At 27.4% G+C, this 14,688-nt stretch overlaps 4 protein-coding genes across 4 annotated transcripts in view; all 4 read left to right on the top strand.

Moving 5' to 3' along the window:
• Nucleotides 1-2,415, top strand: part of LOC112452015 — a 6,800-nt gene extending 4,385 nt beyond the window's left edge. The window contains exons 4-7 of the mRNA XM_025012002.1: nucleotides 993-1,055; nucleotides 1,484-1,753; nucleotides 2,041-2,252; nucleotides 2,392-2,415. Coding sequence (XP_024867770.1) covers nucleotides 993-1,055; nucleotides 1,484-1,753; nucleotides 2,041-2,252; nucleotides 2,392-2,415 — 569 coding nt within the window. The remainder of the gene's footprint in view (nucleotides 1-992; nucleotides 1,056-1,483; nucleotides 1,754-2,040; nucleotides 2,253-2,391) is intronic.
• A 42-nt stretch (nucleotides 2,416-2,457) lies between these two features.
• Nucleotides 2,458-4,197, top strand: LOC112452013 (putative odorant receptor 69a). Its single transcript, XM_025012000.1, has 5 exons — nucleotides 2,458-2,509; nucleotides 2,711-2,810; nucleotides 3,004-3,123; nucleotides 3,557-3,712; nucleotides 4,108-4,197. The coding sequence occupies exons 1-5, from the start codon at nucleotides 2,469-2,471 to the stop codon at nucleotides 4,162-4,164; spliced, it is 474 nt and encodes a 157-aa protein (XP_024867768.1). The 5' UTR covers nucleotides 2,458-2,468; the 3' UTR covers nucleotides 4,165-4,197.
• Nucleotides 4,198-6,102: 1,905 nt separating this feature from the next.
• On the top strand, nucleotides 6,103-9,620 carry LOC112452020 (odorant receptor 13a-like). The gene is made up of 7 exons (XM_025012006.1): nucleotides 6,103-6,240; nucleotides 7,406-7,871; nucleotides 7,962-8,061; nucleotides 8,287-8,406; nucleotides 8,846-9,001; nucleotides 9,211-9,283; nucleotides 9,433-9,620. The coding sequence occupies exons 1-6, from the start codon at nucleotides 6,162-6,164 to the stop codon at nucleotides 9,262-9,264; spliced, it is 975 nt and encodes a 324-aa protein (XP_024867774.1). The 5' UTR covers nucleotides 6,103-6,161; the 3' UTR covers nucleotides 9,265-9,283; nucleotides 9,433-9,620.
• A 2,958-nt stretch (nucleotides 9,621-12,578) lies between these two features.
• Nucleotides 12,579-13,248, top strand: LOC112452014 (odorant receptor 49b-like). The gene is made up of 3 exons (XM_025012001.1): nucleotides 12,579-12,670; nucleotides 12,810-12,965; nucleotides 13,182-13,248. The coding sequence occupies exons 1-3, from the start codon at nucleotides 12,629-12,631 to the stop codon at nucleotides 13,233-13,235; spliced, it is 252 nt and encodes an 83-aa protein (XP_024867769.1). The 5' UTR covers nucleotides 12,579-12,628; the 3' UTR covers nucleotides 13,236-13,248.
• The last annotated feature ends 1,440 nt before the right edge of the window (nucleotides 13,249-14,688 follow it).

Genomic DNA, 14,688 nt, shown 5'->3' with positions numbered 1-14,688 from the left:
GATAGTTCTTACACTATTGTTTTCTTAAAAAATTGCTTAATAATATGCAAGTATTAATACCTGTTGGAATAAGCGACGCTTTTTGCAGTTCAAGTCGTTCCTCTTACGGGCCGCCAAGCGGCACGGAGATTCAACAGCATGAGCGCTGTCTACACTTTTATATCTGTAATTTGCTGCTAACCTAAAATATAATACAACATTGCACGTTTTTTAGACTAAGAAGATTTCGCCTGCGTTTTCTTTCGAGAAGATACCTTGTAATTAACATAGTTTTTTCCAAATAAAAATGCTTCTGTAATGTCGAGATTATCTTAACTTTTATTTAACAGAACTACATATACATATTCTTCAATGACTAAAGTAGGAATTTCAAATAATACGTAATCACTTTTAACTTCATATTGAAATGTTTCTTGCACTCTAAGGAACAATTTATTGAATCATATGTGACTCATAAGGTATTTTCTAAAAATTTCTTCTAATTTCATCACACACACATTACTATGAGAAATACCTAATTAAAGTTTAAAACCGTAAAAATAATCAATTTATTAATTTGTTTAAAGTTATTTTAATATAATAACTTGATCTTTACGTTTTATATTTATTTTGAAGAATTTACATTATAAGATCAAACAATAAAAATTTTGGCAAAATTATTAAAAGAATTAAGACCATAAGAGCGATGCATGATATGTTGTATATGATCTATTACTATAAGCAACAGAGAATTAGAAGCGTGCGAATATAACTGATGTACTTAACACATGCTGTTTTCTCGTCAGACATATCCACTTATAATCGTGCAATTTTTTATTCGAACATGTTTCAATGCTAGAAACTTGACGGAAATTTGAAACGATAGTAGAGGCTGAATATTTAATATACTTTTTTGCAAGTTTTGATCGTTCGATACCTTCGAGAAGTGGCATAAAAGCATGCGCGCAGAACGACTTTTACTGAATAAGAGTTAACATTATTTTCTGAAAAAGAAATAGATACCAGTCCTGAAACAACATTCGACATGAACAGTTCGAAATATACCGCATACCGAGGTGCTTATTATTGTGATTGTTATCTTAACTGAAGGACACAGTAACTTTTTGAAAAATATATTTATTTAATGTGATAGTGACATTTAATCCACATTTTATTTGACCGCCGTTAATAAATGATGTATTGCATTGCATCATGTTTTTTTAAATTATGCTGATTATTATCATATTTAATGATTGTAATAAACATTAGCTATTTATTATCATAGGTATTTGAAATATGAGATTTTTATTATTTGTTATTTACTACTTTTAAAATAATTTTTGAATTTTATAATTAATAAAAAATTAGTTGTCAAATATTCTATTTTATTCATTCCATTAAGTTTATAACTTTACACGTTTTACATTAATTGTTAGTTTATATGTATGCAAAGATCCTATGATACTTTTCATGAGCTGTGACTTACTCAGGTCTCTATAGGTAGACTTCAAATGGGCAGTGAAACTAAATCGTTTCACTTTGGATTTTATTGGACTTTGGCCTAAAACCGCACAGAACCCTCGACAGAAGTTAATGTGCAATTTTCGAGCACTCGTCGCTTTCCTGACGATATCGTTCGGCGTTTTGATTCCTTCTATACATTCCTTCATAAGAATTTATGGAGATGTTATGCTAATGATAGATAATTTACAATTTACATTACCAGCTACAAGTTGCGCTGCAAGAATCATGATTTTTTGGTGGAAGAAAGAAGGTAAGCAATTTTCTGCTATAACTCTAAACTGCAAATGATTAACATGAAAGATATACATATCGAAATTGTGTAATAAAATTATAATAATCTCTAATTTGAAATTACGAAACTTTGGTGTTGTCACTTATTTATACTGTTTTTCGTCTTAACACTATAATAAAAGATAATTGTTTTTACTTCAACTCTATCTTATTAAACTTTTTATTGCTGACAGTTCAATTTTTTATAGTTTCTATTCTAATATTGTTAATTGTGCATTAAAAGATACAATATTGACGTTTTTGAAGCTATCATACCAATCATAGATATGATTGCTGAGGATTGGGGAAAATCAAAAAATGTGCAAGAGAGAAATATAATGATCAGAAGGGCACAGACTGCACGCATCATTATTACTTGTGCATACTGCATAATGGGAGTAGCATGCTTATTTGTTATCATTCTCCCGATCTTTGGAGTATCAACGAGATTGACGCCCAATATTACTGATCCAGGCAAAGTAATGCCTCTACAAACCCATTATATTTACGATATAACAAAACGACCGCAATATGAACTGACATATATAAGTCAAGCTATCTACATAGTTCTCGCAATTATGTCTTATATTGGAATCGATCATTTTCTTGGGCTGCTAGTTTTCCATATATCCGGCCAACTAGACATTCTCAAGGATCGTTTGACTCATTTAGATAAATACATCAATTCTCACGACATGTTAAGGAGATGTGTGGCACGACACATTCGTTTACTTAGGTTTGATATTTACGAAAAATATGTAATTTATATATGAAATCTGTATTTACAACAGAATAACGTTAAAAAACAACACAGCGATATCTATAATAGTAGACCAAAATAGTCTGTCACTGTGTTGTCTTTTGACATAACTCTGCTACTTAGGAAATGTACAATTTGTTCTCCAGGTGTAACTAATCCACAGAATGTCTTTCGTAGAGCTATTGCCGTTATAGAAGATACGTATAATATAACATTTCTCTTGTTATTTACATACTTTGCAATTCTGTTCGCCTTCTGCGGTTTCAGCATAATTACTGTAAGTGTGCAAACGTTGAAAAATTTGCTTATTAATTAATCTTTAACACAAAACGTAAATATTAAAAATTACTGACGCAATGATATCTAAGTTGTTACTATATGTATTTATAAGATATTTTGTGATAAACATATATGAAATTATTTTAATTGTAATAAATTGTATGTTCTTATGCATTCTGTAAATTAATTAGTTATTCGACGAAGGAAATGATTTATCACTCACACGCTTGGTATATTTTGTATCCCTGATTTTTAATTTATTTGGACATATGTGTTTATATTGTGCTCTGGGTGAATTTTTGGTGACCCAAGTAAGTTGCATTCTTATTTTTACCATAAACATCGTTTAAGTTATGTTTCGTATCTAGCTTTACATTTATATTACAATATGATTTCATTTAAGAAAGATGTTTGTGTTAATGCACAATATAGTTAAATATTTATCATGCATGAGCGCGCATAACAAAAATAAATATTAATGTCAAAATATTATGCATCAGAAATATACTTATCATGATTTAATATCATTTATATTAAATTAAATATTGTAAACAATTTAATGTAAACTTTTAGAAAATAGAAATTAATAATTTATCGCATTTATTATTTATGTAAATAATAAAGTACATTAATATACAATTTAAATGAAAATATTAATCACTTTTTAATATAATATAGCTAGATTATTCTTATTACGGAACAATGCGTACAATTTTTATCTAAAGAAACTTTCAAACTTTTTAGTGTGATGAAATATATTATGCAGCTTACAGTAATGAATGGTATTCGGTGGATCCAAAACTTACACAAGACTTGTTATTTTTGCTGATAAGAGGCGCTAAACCAATTTACCTCACCGCTGGAAAAATGTTCCCCGTGACAATGACAACATTTTGCAATGTAAGATATTTTAGTGTTTTATAATTATTGTGGCAAAACATTTCAATAACTTTGTAATTTTAGTAATATTTTTATACAATAATTTAATAATTTATATATATTTTGCTTCTATGTATACTTTATGCATATCTATATCGAGAGGTAAAAAACCAGAGTGGTGTAAGTCAAATTTTTGTAATTATTTTCTCGTGTGCATAGATGAAATCTCTAAAATATATAAATTGCATCTCAGCACACGAGAAAATATTTTTAAAAATTTGACTTACACCACTCTTATTTTTACACCTCCATATACCTATAACTTATCTTATATATACACTACATACATATCTCAAAACTTCGTGTGATTATAAATTTATTGCATTATTAATTATTACTAAAAAGATATTTTTCAGTTATTAAAAACGTCGGTCGGATATATATCTATTTTACATAGGACGAGAAGTTATTAGGAAAGTGAGATAAAGTTAAAGTTTTTCTAATAATATGTTTCTCTTATAGAATGCAATAAACTAAGAATGGTGTAAATATTAAAATGTTTTTAGTAAATAAATTATAAATTTTACTGCATAATTTAATGGAAATGTATTTCTATTAGATAATTAAAAGCAAAATAATTTAGAATTAAACTCTCAGTTCTATATATTTTAATCCAAAAAGATTCATATTTTTTTACGAACTAAATCCATCCGTTAAATATTAAACTATTTGATATTAATTACACAGTAAAAAACATTTTGTATTTGTGTTAAAATTTTCCTGTGTAGAAAGTTTTGTGTTAAATTTCTGACACAGTTGTATGTTGATTTAACATATCGTTGTTGTGTTACTTAACTTTTCTATGTTAAATTAATATTAACCCTTAAATGCCACCCGGGGTCCAGCGGACTCCAGACCCTTTACAAATTTTAGTGGATAAATTGGGACATGTAAAATGTGTTAAATTTAACACAAAATTTTTTACTGTGTACGTATATGTGGAAATATAACATAAGTATATAAACTACGCTAATTCACTGTTATCCAAGTTTTCAATGTCAATAATCAAACATTATTCGAAATATAATTACAATTCAAAATATTTGCGTCCTTGTCGACGATGTACGATGTTAAGTTTAGCCTTATGGACTGTACTAGGCGAACCATCTTCTTCGATGGTAAATGAACAATACAGAGCTGTTCCGAAGTCCATTGTTTTAAATAACGGTGCATGATTTCGGTAACAAATGATACTTACTAATTTTCAAATTTATTTAAATCTCCAAAATGTTGCCTATCAAAATTTGTTGTCAAGTAATAAAAACGAACGGTAGATAACTACAGTTATATTTCTTACTAAGAAAGTAAAACTGTATAGGTATTATAAAAAGTACTTGTTTTATCTTTAATACAATAAAATGTAGTTTTCTTACAAGATACGATATGATGAGATAAGCACAGATTATTACAGCTGTCATCAACGAATATATTTTAATAGTATATTACATATAATTTATTTCTAACTATAGTTATAAGTATATAAGTTATAGCCGATTACAGAAGTGTAGGAAAATAATGGGTACATACGACTGTTTTTCTCCCTACCCACTTGTCACGAAATTTTTTGCTCTCGAATGTTTTATGCGATCGTCAATACTGAAGAGACGAAAACTTCAAATGAGGGTGCATATTTAATACACTCGCTTTGTCACAAGTTGATTCGCCTGTCTCGAGCATTATTATTTTCAGCATGCGCGAGAAATGCTTTTTGCTGAATACGAGGTGATATCGATTCATAAAGGAGAATCAGACGTCAGTCTCTAGACAACACTCGACATGGAAAGTCCAAAATATAACGGATACCAAGGTGTTTATTATCGTTGTAACTGTTATTGGGAAAATCTTAATATATAAGAATTTTCATTACCATGTGTACGACTAATAATAGTATTTGAAAGTTTTAAATTATTTTATTGCTTTTACTATAATAATATTTCGGATTAAGTTATTGAATTATTGCAACAAAACATTAACTACATCTAACATAAGATCTTTCTTGGGGGAGGGAATTATTCATCATATTCTATTTTTTTATATCTATCATTAAATTTGCGTGATTATTAAAAAGTGAGGTGTTTTTTAAATATTATTTTTCTCGCATTTTATTAAAAAATATTTTATATTTGCACATTAACTGTGGTTTTACTTGTGTGTGTTAGAAATTGAATGAAAATAAACAATCTTATAAACTTCGGACTCACTAAGACTTCTACAGGTAGATTTCGAATGGGCAGTAAAACTGAATCGTTTTACTTTAAATTTGATTGGGCTCTGGCCTAAGACTGTACAAAATTCTCGACAAAGATTAATGTGCAATTTTCGAGTGCTAGTGACTTTTCTGGGATTAACATTCTGTCTTATTATTCCTACTGTACATTCTTTGACAAGAATTTTTGGAGACATTATATTAATGGTAGATAATTTACAATACACCCTACCACTTTCAACTTGCTTGATAAGAATCGCAATTTTCTGGTGGAAAAAAGAAGGTAGACATTATTTATGATTATCTATATCTAAATTATAATTATGGACGCACATAATTTATATATTGTATTATAATTATAATGTACACACATATATATAATATTTTAAAAGTCCATATCAATATTCTATAAAATAACTTGATTTTATTTATGTAAATGGAATCAATCATATATGTATATATTCTATTTCTACGTATATAAAGAACAAACTATATTAATGTATTTTTTGAACTTTTTAAATCATAACTTGCTGTGTGTGTTTCTTACATTAAAAATAACTATACGTTATTTATTTTTTAAAATAAAACAAACGTTTTTACACAATACAATTACATTAGTCATTATGTATATGAAAATATATTTTAAAAAATTACAAAAAAAATATATGCATATATGCCATTGTATATTAGGCACGATATTATATGTATATGGGGCATTTCACGCCAATTCGCAAGGGGTCAAACTTTGACCTTATTATTTTTTATGGCTGCTCGTTTTTTAACAGGTCTTTACGAGTACTATACCTTTGTAAGATCGTTTCTATAATAAATGTAGCGTTTCCGAAATAGTGCCTGCGCAAAATGAGGACTGCAAAATTTTTAATGAATTTTTTCGCCTATTAGACAACGTCTAAGAAAAAAATTCATTAAACATAAAATACGCTATTTAGATTATAGTTTAAGAAAAAAATTACTCCAAATTTTTATAATAATAATTTTAAACTAATAAAGTAAAAAATTTGAATATCTTGAAGTTTGACCCCTTGCGAATTGGCGTGGAACGTGGAATGCCCCATATATATATATATATAAAGCTGGTAGTATAGTCAGATCTTATTCAAGATCGTCTCTAGATGCTGAACGACTCGTTTCATTGACTACGGAATATCTAAAGATAAACTTAAGACGATCTTATATATAAGATCTGACTATGAATACCGGCCTATCAGTTATATAAATAATATGAGTGAGCTAATGAGCAATAAAAATCACATATTACAAATTTAATTCTGTTTTTTACATAACAATAACTTTGTTTTTTTTTTAATTAAAAAACAAAAAAAAGATTCTTACTTTTTTTTTATATTTAAATTTGTAATTGTTCCTTATTCCGATTCAATGATTATGTTAAGTGTTCTCGCAGTTTATAATATTCACATTCTTTAAAGCTATCATACCAGTCGTGAATATGATCGCAGAAGATTGGATAAAGGTGAAAAGTGCACAAGACAGAAGTGTAATGATCAAAAGGGCACGGAGTGCACGCTTAATTATTACATTCTCCTATTGCATAATGGGAACAGGAGCCTTTTATCTTATCGCTTTACCTTTCTTTGGAATATCGATAAGAGACACAAACAACATTACTGATCCAGGCAGACTACTGCCTCTACAAACTTATTACATTTACGATGTAACAAACAGTCCACAGTATGAACTGACATATATTAGTCAATCTATTAATATTATTATGAGCATGGTATCCTACAGTGGAATCGATAATTTTATCGGACTACTAGTTTTCCATATATGTGGCCAATTAGAGATTCTCAATAACCGTTTATCAAGTTTCGATAAATGTGTTAATTCCCACGAGATAAAGAATTGTATAATAAAACACAAGAGTTTGCTTAGGTTTGACATTTATATATTAATATAATCCACATAAAATATGTAATCAGTACTCCATCTGTAAATATCTAATACGTGGACCACCTTTTATAGAGCTATTAACGTTATTGAAGATACATATAATGTAATCCTTCTCATTTTATTCGTATATTTTGCAATACTCTTCGCTTTTTATGGTTTCCGGATACCTACTGTAAGTATTTTAAATTTTTTTATATTTCTATAAGACTTATTTGAATTAATAAATTAATTCTTAACTAAAATAAGAAAATAACTGATAAATATACTACGTATTTTCTATGTTCTATCTAAGAAATTTCTATTTGTATAATTTTTTATTACAAATCTGAATCTACATCTGAATTAATATTAATATTTAAAACATCTTATATTTTCTCTTATTCTATAAATTTATTAGTTACTTGACGAAGAGACTGATACATCATTCTCTCAATTGATATGTTTTATATTTACCGTAATCAATATATTCACACATATGTGCTTACACTGTGCTCTTGGGGAGATTTTGGTTGCCCAGGTTAGTCGAATTTTTCTCTTTTTTGTTATAGAAGTCACGTAAATTTTCATATAATAAACATAATAAATATATGCAATATATGCTACATAATATAATTAATTTATGCAAGAAATATTTAATATAATACATGACGTACCTACTAATTCTAATACTTGTCACGCACGTACAAAAAATTATTAATACTTTCTGTATATAATACATAACTAAATTGTTGATGACTTTGTTTAATCTCATTTGCTGAGCTATCACAAAAATTTAACGTAAGTTTATGAAAGTAAAAATATAAATTAATCCTGAAATAAAGTATTTATAGAATGGAAAAGTTATACTATAAGTCTGACAAGTACATTAATTGATTGAAATTAATAAGTAACATTTATTCAGTTTCTAGATAAAATGTGTAATAATTTTCGACTAAAATACTTTAAATATTTTTAAGTGTAATAAAATATACTACGCTGCATACAGTAATAAATGGTACTCCATGAATCCAAAAGTAACCCACAACTTGCTACTTTTAATGATAAGAGGCTCCATACCGGTCTATCTGACTGCTGGAAAAATGTTTCCTCTAACGATGGCTACGTTTTGCAGTGTAAGATATTATAATGTTCGACAGTAATTTTTTCATTAAAACTTATTTGACACAAAAATTTTACAATATATTTTATACAACCATTTATATTATTTGATAAAATTTGAATCTTTTGTTTTATTTTATTCTCTTGTTTACTACATTAAATTTTAATAATTATTCAGAGATATTTTTTTTAACTATATAGTACTAAGAAATGTGTTTTTCAGTTAATAAAAACGTCAGTTGGATATATATCCGTTTTACATACAATGAAAAGCTAAGTACAAAGCTGAGAACAAAGTAAGATAAATCTAAACTTTCTTTAATATTAAGCAATTTTTTAAAGAAAACAATAGTGTAAGATAGTTCTTACTTTATTGTTTTCTTAAAAAATTGCTTAATAATATGCAAGTATTAATACCTGTTGGAATAAGCGGCGCTTTTTGCAGTTCAAGTCGTTCCCCTTACGGGCCGCCAAGCGGCACGGAGATTCAACAGCATGAGCGCTGTCTACACTTTTATATCTGTAATTTGCTTTTAACCTAAAATATAATACAACACTGCACGTTTTTTAGACTAAGAAGATTTCGCCTGTGTTTTCTTTTGAGACGATACCTTGTAATTAACATAGTTTTTTCCAAATAAAAATGCTTCTGTAATGTCGAGATTATCTAAACTTTTATTTAACAGAACTACATATACATATTCTTCAATGACTAAAGTAGGAATTTCAAATAATACATAATTACTTTTAACTTCATATTGAAATATTTCTTGCACTCTAATGAACAATTTAGTGAATCATATGTGACTCATAAGGTATTTTCTAAAAATTTCTTTTAATTTCATCACACACACATTACTATGAGAAATACATAATAAAGTTTGAAACCGTAAAAATAATCAATTTATTAATTTGTTTTAAGTTATTTTAATATAATAACTTGATTTTTACGTTTTATATTTATTTTGAAGAATTTACATTATAAGATCAAACAATAAAAATTTTGGCAAAATTATTAAAAAAAATTAAGAGCGATGCATGATATGTTCTATATGCATGATCTATTACTATAAGCAACAGAGAATTAGAAGCATGCGAATATAACTGATGTACTTAACACATGCTGTTTTCTCGTCAGACATATCCACTTATTATTGTGCAATTTTTTATTCGAACATGTTTCAATGCTAGAAACTTGACGGAAATGTGAAACGATTATAGTAGAGGCAGAATATTTAATATACTTTGTTGCAAGTTTTGATCGTTCGATACTTTCGAGAAGTAGTATTTTAAGCATGCGCAAAAAATGCTTTTTGCTGCACAACAGGTAACGTCGATTTATGAAAGTGAAACAAACGTCAGTCATTAGACAACATTGGACGTAGAAAGTTCATAATATGACAGATACTGAGGTGCTTATAGTTTTAATCATTGTAACTATAATTGAAAAACATTTTAAGGAAAGTATTTTACTAGTAATATGTGTGCAAACGATGATAGCATTTATAATAATAATCTATGTCTTATTTTCTCAGTATTGACAAAAATTTTAGATTGCTTTTACCTACACATTGTGTTTCTTATTAACATATATTAATTTATTGTAACAAGGTTAGCCATATCTTAATACAAAATTTGAAGTCTATGACTTTTATTATAAGTTATGTATTATTTCCTGAAGAATCTTAAAACTCGTATTAATCAAATGTAAAGTTTTCAATGATATTTTATTTTAAAAGTTACTTCACGTATTCTGTTAAGTAACTTTTTATATATTTAATCTTTAATCTAATTGTAATTATATTTTTGTGTATGTTTTGTATTGTGTAATCCTTTTAATGTACTTCAGACTTATCAAGATTTCTGCAGGTAGATTTTGAATGGGAGGTGAAACTAAATCGTTTCACTTTAGATTTGCTTGGACTTTGGCCCAAAAACATACAAAATCCTCGGCAGAAATTAATGTACAATTTTCGAGTGTTGGTGACTTTTCTGGGAATAACGTTCTGTCTTGTTATTCCTTCTGTACATTCCCTGGCAAAAATTTTTGGAAACATTTTGCTCATGATAGATAATTTACAATTTACTTTACCACTCATAAGCTGTGTGATTAGAATTATGATTTTTTGGTGGAAAAAAGAAGGTAACCATCATTTTGGTTCTAATTACATATATAAGTTATAAATGCATAATAAATATATAAATAAATTGGATATTTAGGATTGTGTTAATATTATTAACTTATTTTTATTTACACAAAAAAATTTATATATATGTATATGTATGATTTCTAAAATAAAATAAAATACGATCTATACAAAAAACTTTTTTAAATAAAATTTAATTATGCTAGTTATTATTTTGCATATAAAAATATTACAGTTTATAGTTTACGTTGTACCTATAAAATTAAATTATATTCATTTTATGCAAGTATATATGTACATAAACACATATACACTTATATAAATAGATAAATAAAATATTTAACATTTGCATAAATAATGGCATTTATTTATGTGTAATAATATTTATAGATTAATATTGGGGTATTTCTACTAATGTATAATTATAATATTATTTCTTGAAACAAATACGCGTAACCAATAACATTATTGCAGATTCTCCATTTCTGTGCTTTTGTTGTTCAGGATTGAAATTAATATATTCTAATTTAGCAATGCTGTAAAATATGCATAAAATTGTTTATTTTTTAAGCTATAGTACCGATTATAAATATGATCTCGAAGGATTGGATAAAGTCAATAAATGATGAAGAAAGATGTTTAATGATTCAAAGAGCGCAAACTGCACGCACAATTATTATTTGCTCTTACTGCATAATGGGAATGCAGTGCTCTTTTCTCGTCTTACCGCCTGCTTTTGGAATGTCAATAAGAATGACTTCTAACATTACTGATCCAGGGAGACCAATGCCTATAGAAAACTATATTTACGATACAACTAAAAGGCCGCAATACGAATTAATATTTATTAGTCAAGCTATCTATTTAGCTATCGCCCTAATGGTCTACACTGGAATAGATAATTTTCTGAGTCTTTTGATTTTTCATATATCCGGTCAGTTAGACATTCTCAAAAATCGTTTGACACGTTTGGATGAATACATGAATGATCACGAAATGCTAAGGTGCTGCATTATAAAGCATATCCGTTTGCTTAGGTTTGTTATTTATAAGGAAATATACACAAATATTCATGCAAAGTGCATGATTAAATAAACTATTCGAAATGTCTTATAGAGCTATTGATGTTATTGAAGATACATATAATATAATACTCCTCTCTTTATTTATATATTTTGCAATATTATTCGCTTTCTACGCATTTCGGATAATAACCGTAAGTGTCCAAATGCTTAAAGATTGAAATTTGTTTGTTAAATAATTTTTAAGATTAAAAAATGACTAATACGTGTAATATCTAAATCATCGTTATATTTAAAAGATTTTTATTATAAATATTTAAAATAATATTAATTGTACAAAATATTATACTTTATACAAAATACTATAAATACACATATAATATAAATTAATTAGCTATTCGACGAAGGAAATGATTTATCAGTCTCTCGCTTGGTATTTTTTATATTGACAATTTTTAATTTATTTGGACATATGTGTCTATATTGCGTTCTTGGCGATATTTTGATGGCCCAGGTTAGTCACAAAAATAATATAAATTAAACATCGCATAATTAATTTTATAAACTACCATGTGATAATGACAAACTTTTATTTAGTTATGGGACAATTTGTTCAATAATTTATAACTAAAAATGTTTTTGATATTTTCAAGTGCAATAAAATATATTATGCTGCATACAGTAATAAATGGTACACTATGGATCCACAAATCACAGAAAATTTGTTGATCTTAATGACAAGAAACTCTAAACCAATTTATCTCACCGCTGGAAAAATATCTCCTGTTACAATGGCTACATTTTGCAGTGTAAGATAATTTCATGTTAAATTATAAGTATCATATTAAAACCTCGGTTGGCATTACTAAACTTTTATTAAAGTTTATTGTGCAATCTGTATTAGGTTTTATATATAAAATTTAAATTTTTTATTTCATGTATTTATAATCTTAAACCTCACATTATTTATCTATTAAGCTTATATTGTTAAATAACTATATTATTATCAAAAATATATATTTCAGTTAGTAAAAACATCAGTTGGTTATATATCCGTTTTATACACAATGAGAAGATGATAGAAAAAGTGAGAAAAATGTAAATTTTTTTTCTATATTATGCAATCATTTTTATAGAAAACTATAGTTCAACTGTGCTACAACTATTAATACGTCATTTACAAATCAATATATTTTAATGCATTAATTGAGTAGAAAAAACTGAGAATTTTCTTAGTAGTAGTACAAATATAGAATTTAAATAAAAATCTTAAGAAAATCGTTATTTAGATGTACCTGTTTTTTCGTGAATTTTTGGCCAAGCTAGCCATTTATTTAATAACAATTATATTAAAGATACTAAAAAAACAAACAATACAATTTTTGCAAATTTATTGTAAAAAATTAACACCATTAGAACAATGCATGATAAGCTCTATACAGTCCCCTCCTATAAGGAATATATGTATAAGCAGCAGAAAAGTATAGAAGCCTGGTATATAACTGGTGTACTTATGTACGTTTTTTCATCAAGCATATCCACTTGTTATCGTGCAATTTTTTTTATTCGCGCATGTTTTGATGCTAGAAACTTGATGAAAATTCGTAACGACGGTAGAGGCAGAATATTTAAAATACTTTATTACAAGTTGATCGTTCGATACTTTCGAAAAGTGGTATAAGCATGCGCAAGAAATGCTCTTCGCGGCATAGGAGGTAACGTCGATTCATGAAAGAGGGAGAGACGCCAGTCTTTAGATAGCATTGAACATGGAAAGTTCGAAATATGACGGATATCAAGGTGCTCATTGTTTTGATTATTGTAATTGTATGTGAAAGAACATTAATGACGTATTTTATTTTGCAATTGTATGCAAGCAGTGGTATCACTTATAATAATGATAATAATCTATGTTATTTTGCTCACCATTAACAAAAAGTCTAGATTATCGCATTGTGCAGTGAATTATGTTTCTTATGATCATATCGAACTATTGTGTAACAACGTTAGTTATATCTAACTACACCAACTTGAAATCAATCAGTTTTGTTTAATAATTATCTATTATTTCTAGAATAATCCTTAAACTTGCATGACTAACCAGAACTGAATTGAAGTTTTTAAAGATATTTTATTTTAAATTATTACACACAGTCCGTTTACTCTAATTAAGAATGTATTTCAGTACGTTATAGAAATTGTATAATCCTTCTATATTATGAGCTTTGTATTTATCAACGTTTCCGCAGGTAGATTTCGAATGGGCAGTGAAACTAAACCGTTTTACATTAAACTTGATCGGACTTTGGCCTAAGGTCGCACAAAATCCTCGGCAGAAATTAATGTGCAATTTTCGAGTGCTGGTAACTTTGTTGGGAATAATCAGCCTTCTTATTCCCTCTATACATTCCTTGATAAAAATTTTCGGAAACAGTTTGCTAATGTTAGATAATTTACAAATTACTTTACCAGCTATAAGCTGCATGATTAGAATCATGATTTTTTGGTGGAAAAAAGAAGGTAGAGATCATT

Source organism: Temnothorax curvispinosus, unplaced genomic scaffold (assembly GCF_003070985.1).
Source record: "Temnothorax curvispinosus isolate PA1 unplaced genomic scaffold, ASM307098v1 QBEX01002876.1, whole genome shotgun sequence".
Lineage (NCBI taxonomy): Eukaryota > Metazoa > Arthropoda > Insecta > Hymenoptera > Formicidae > Temnothorax > Temnothorax curvispinosus.
Note: the sequence above shows the minus strand (reverse complement) of the source record. Positions and strands in the feature narration are given on the sequence as shown.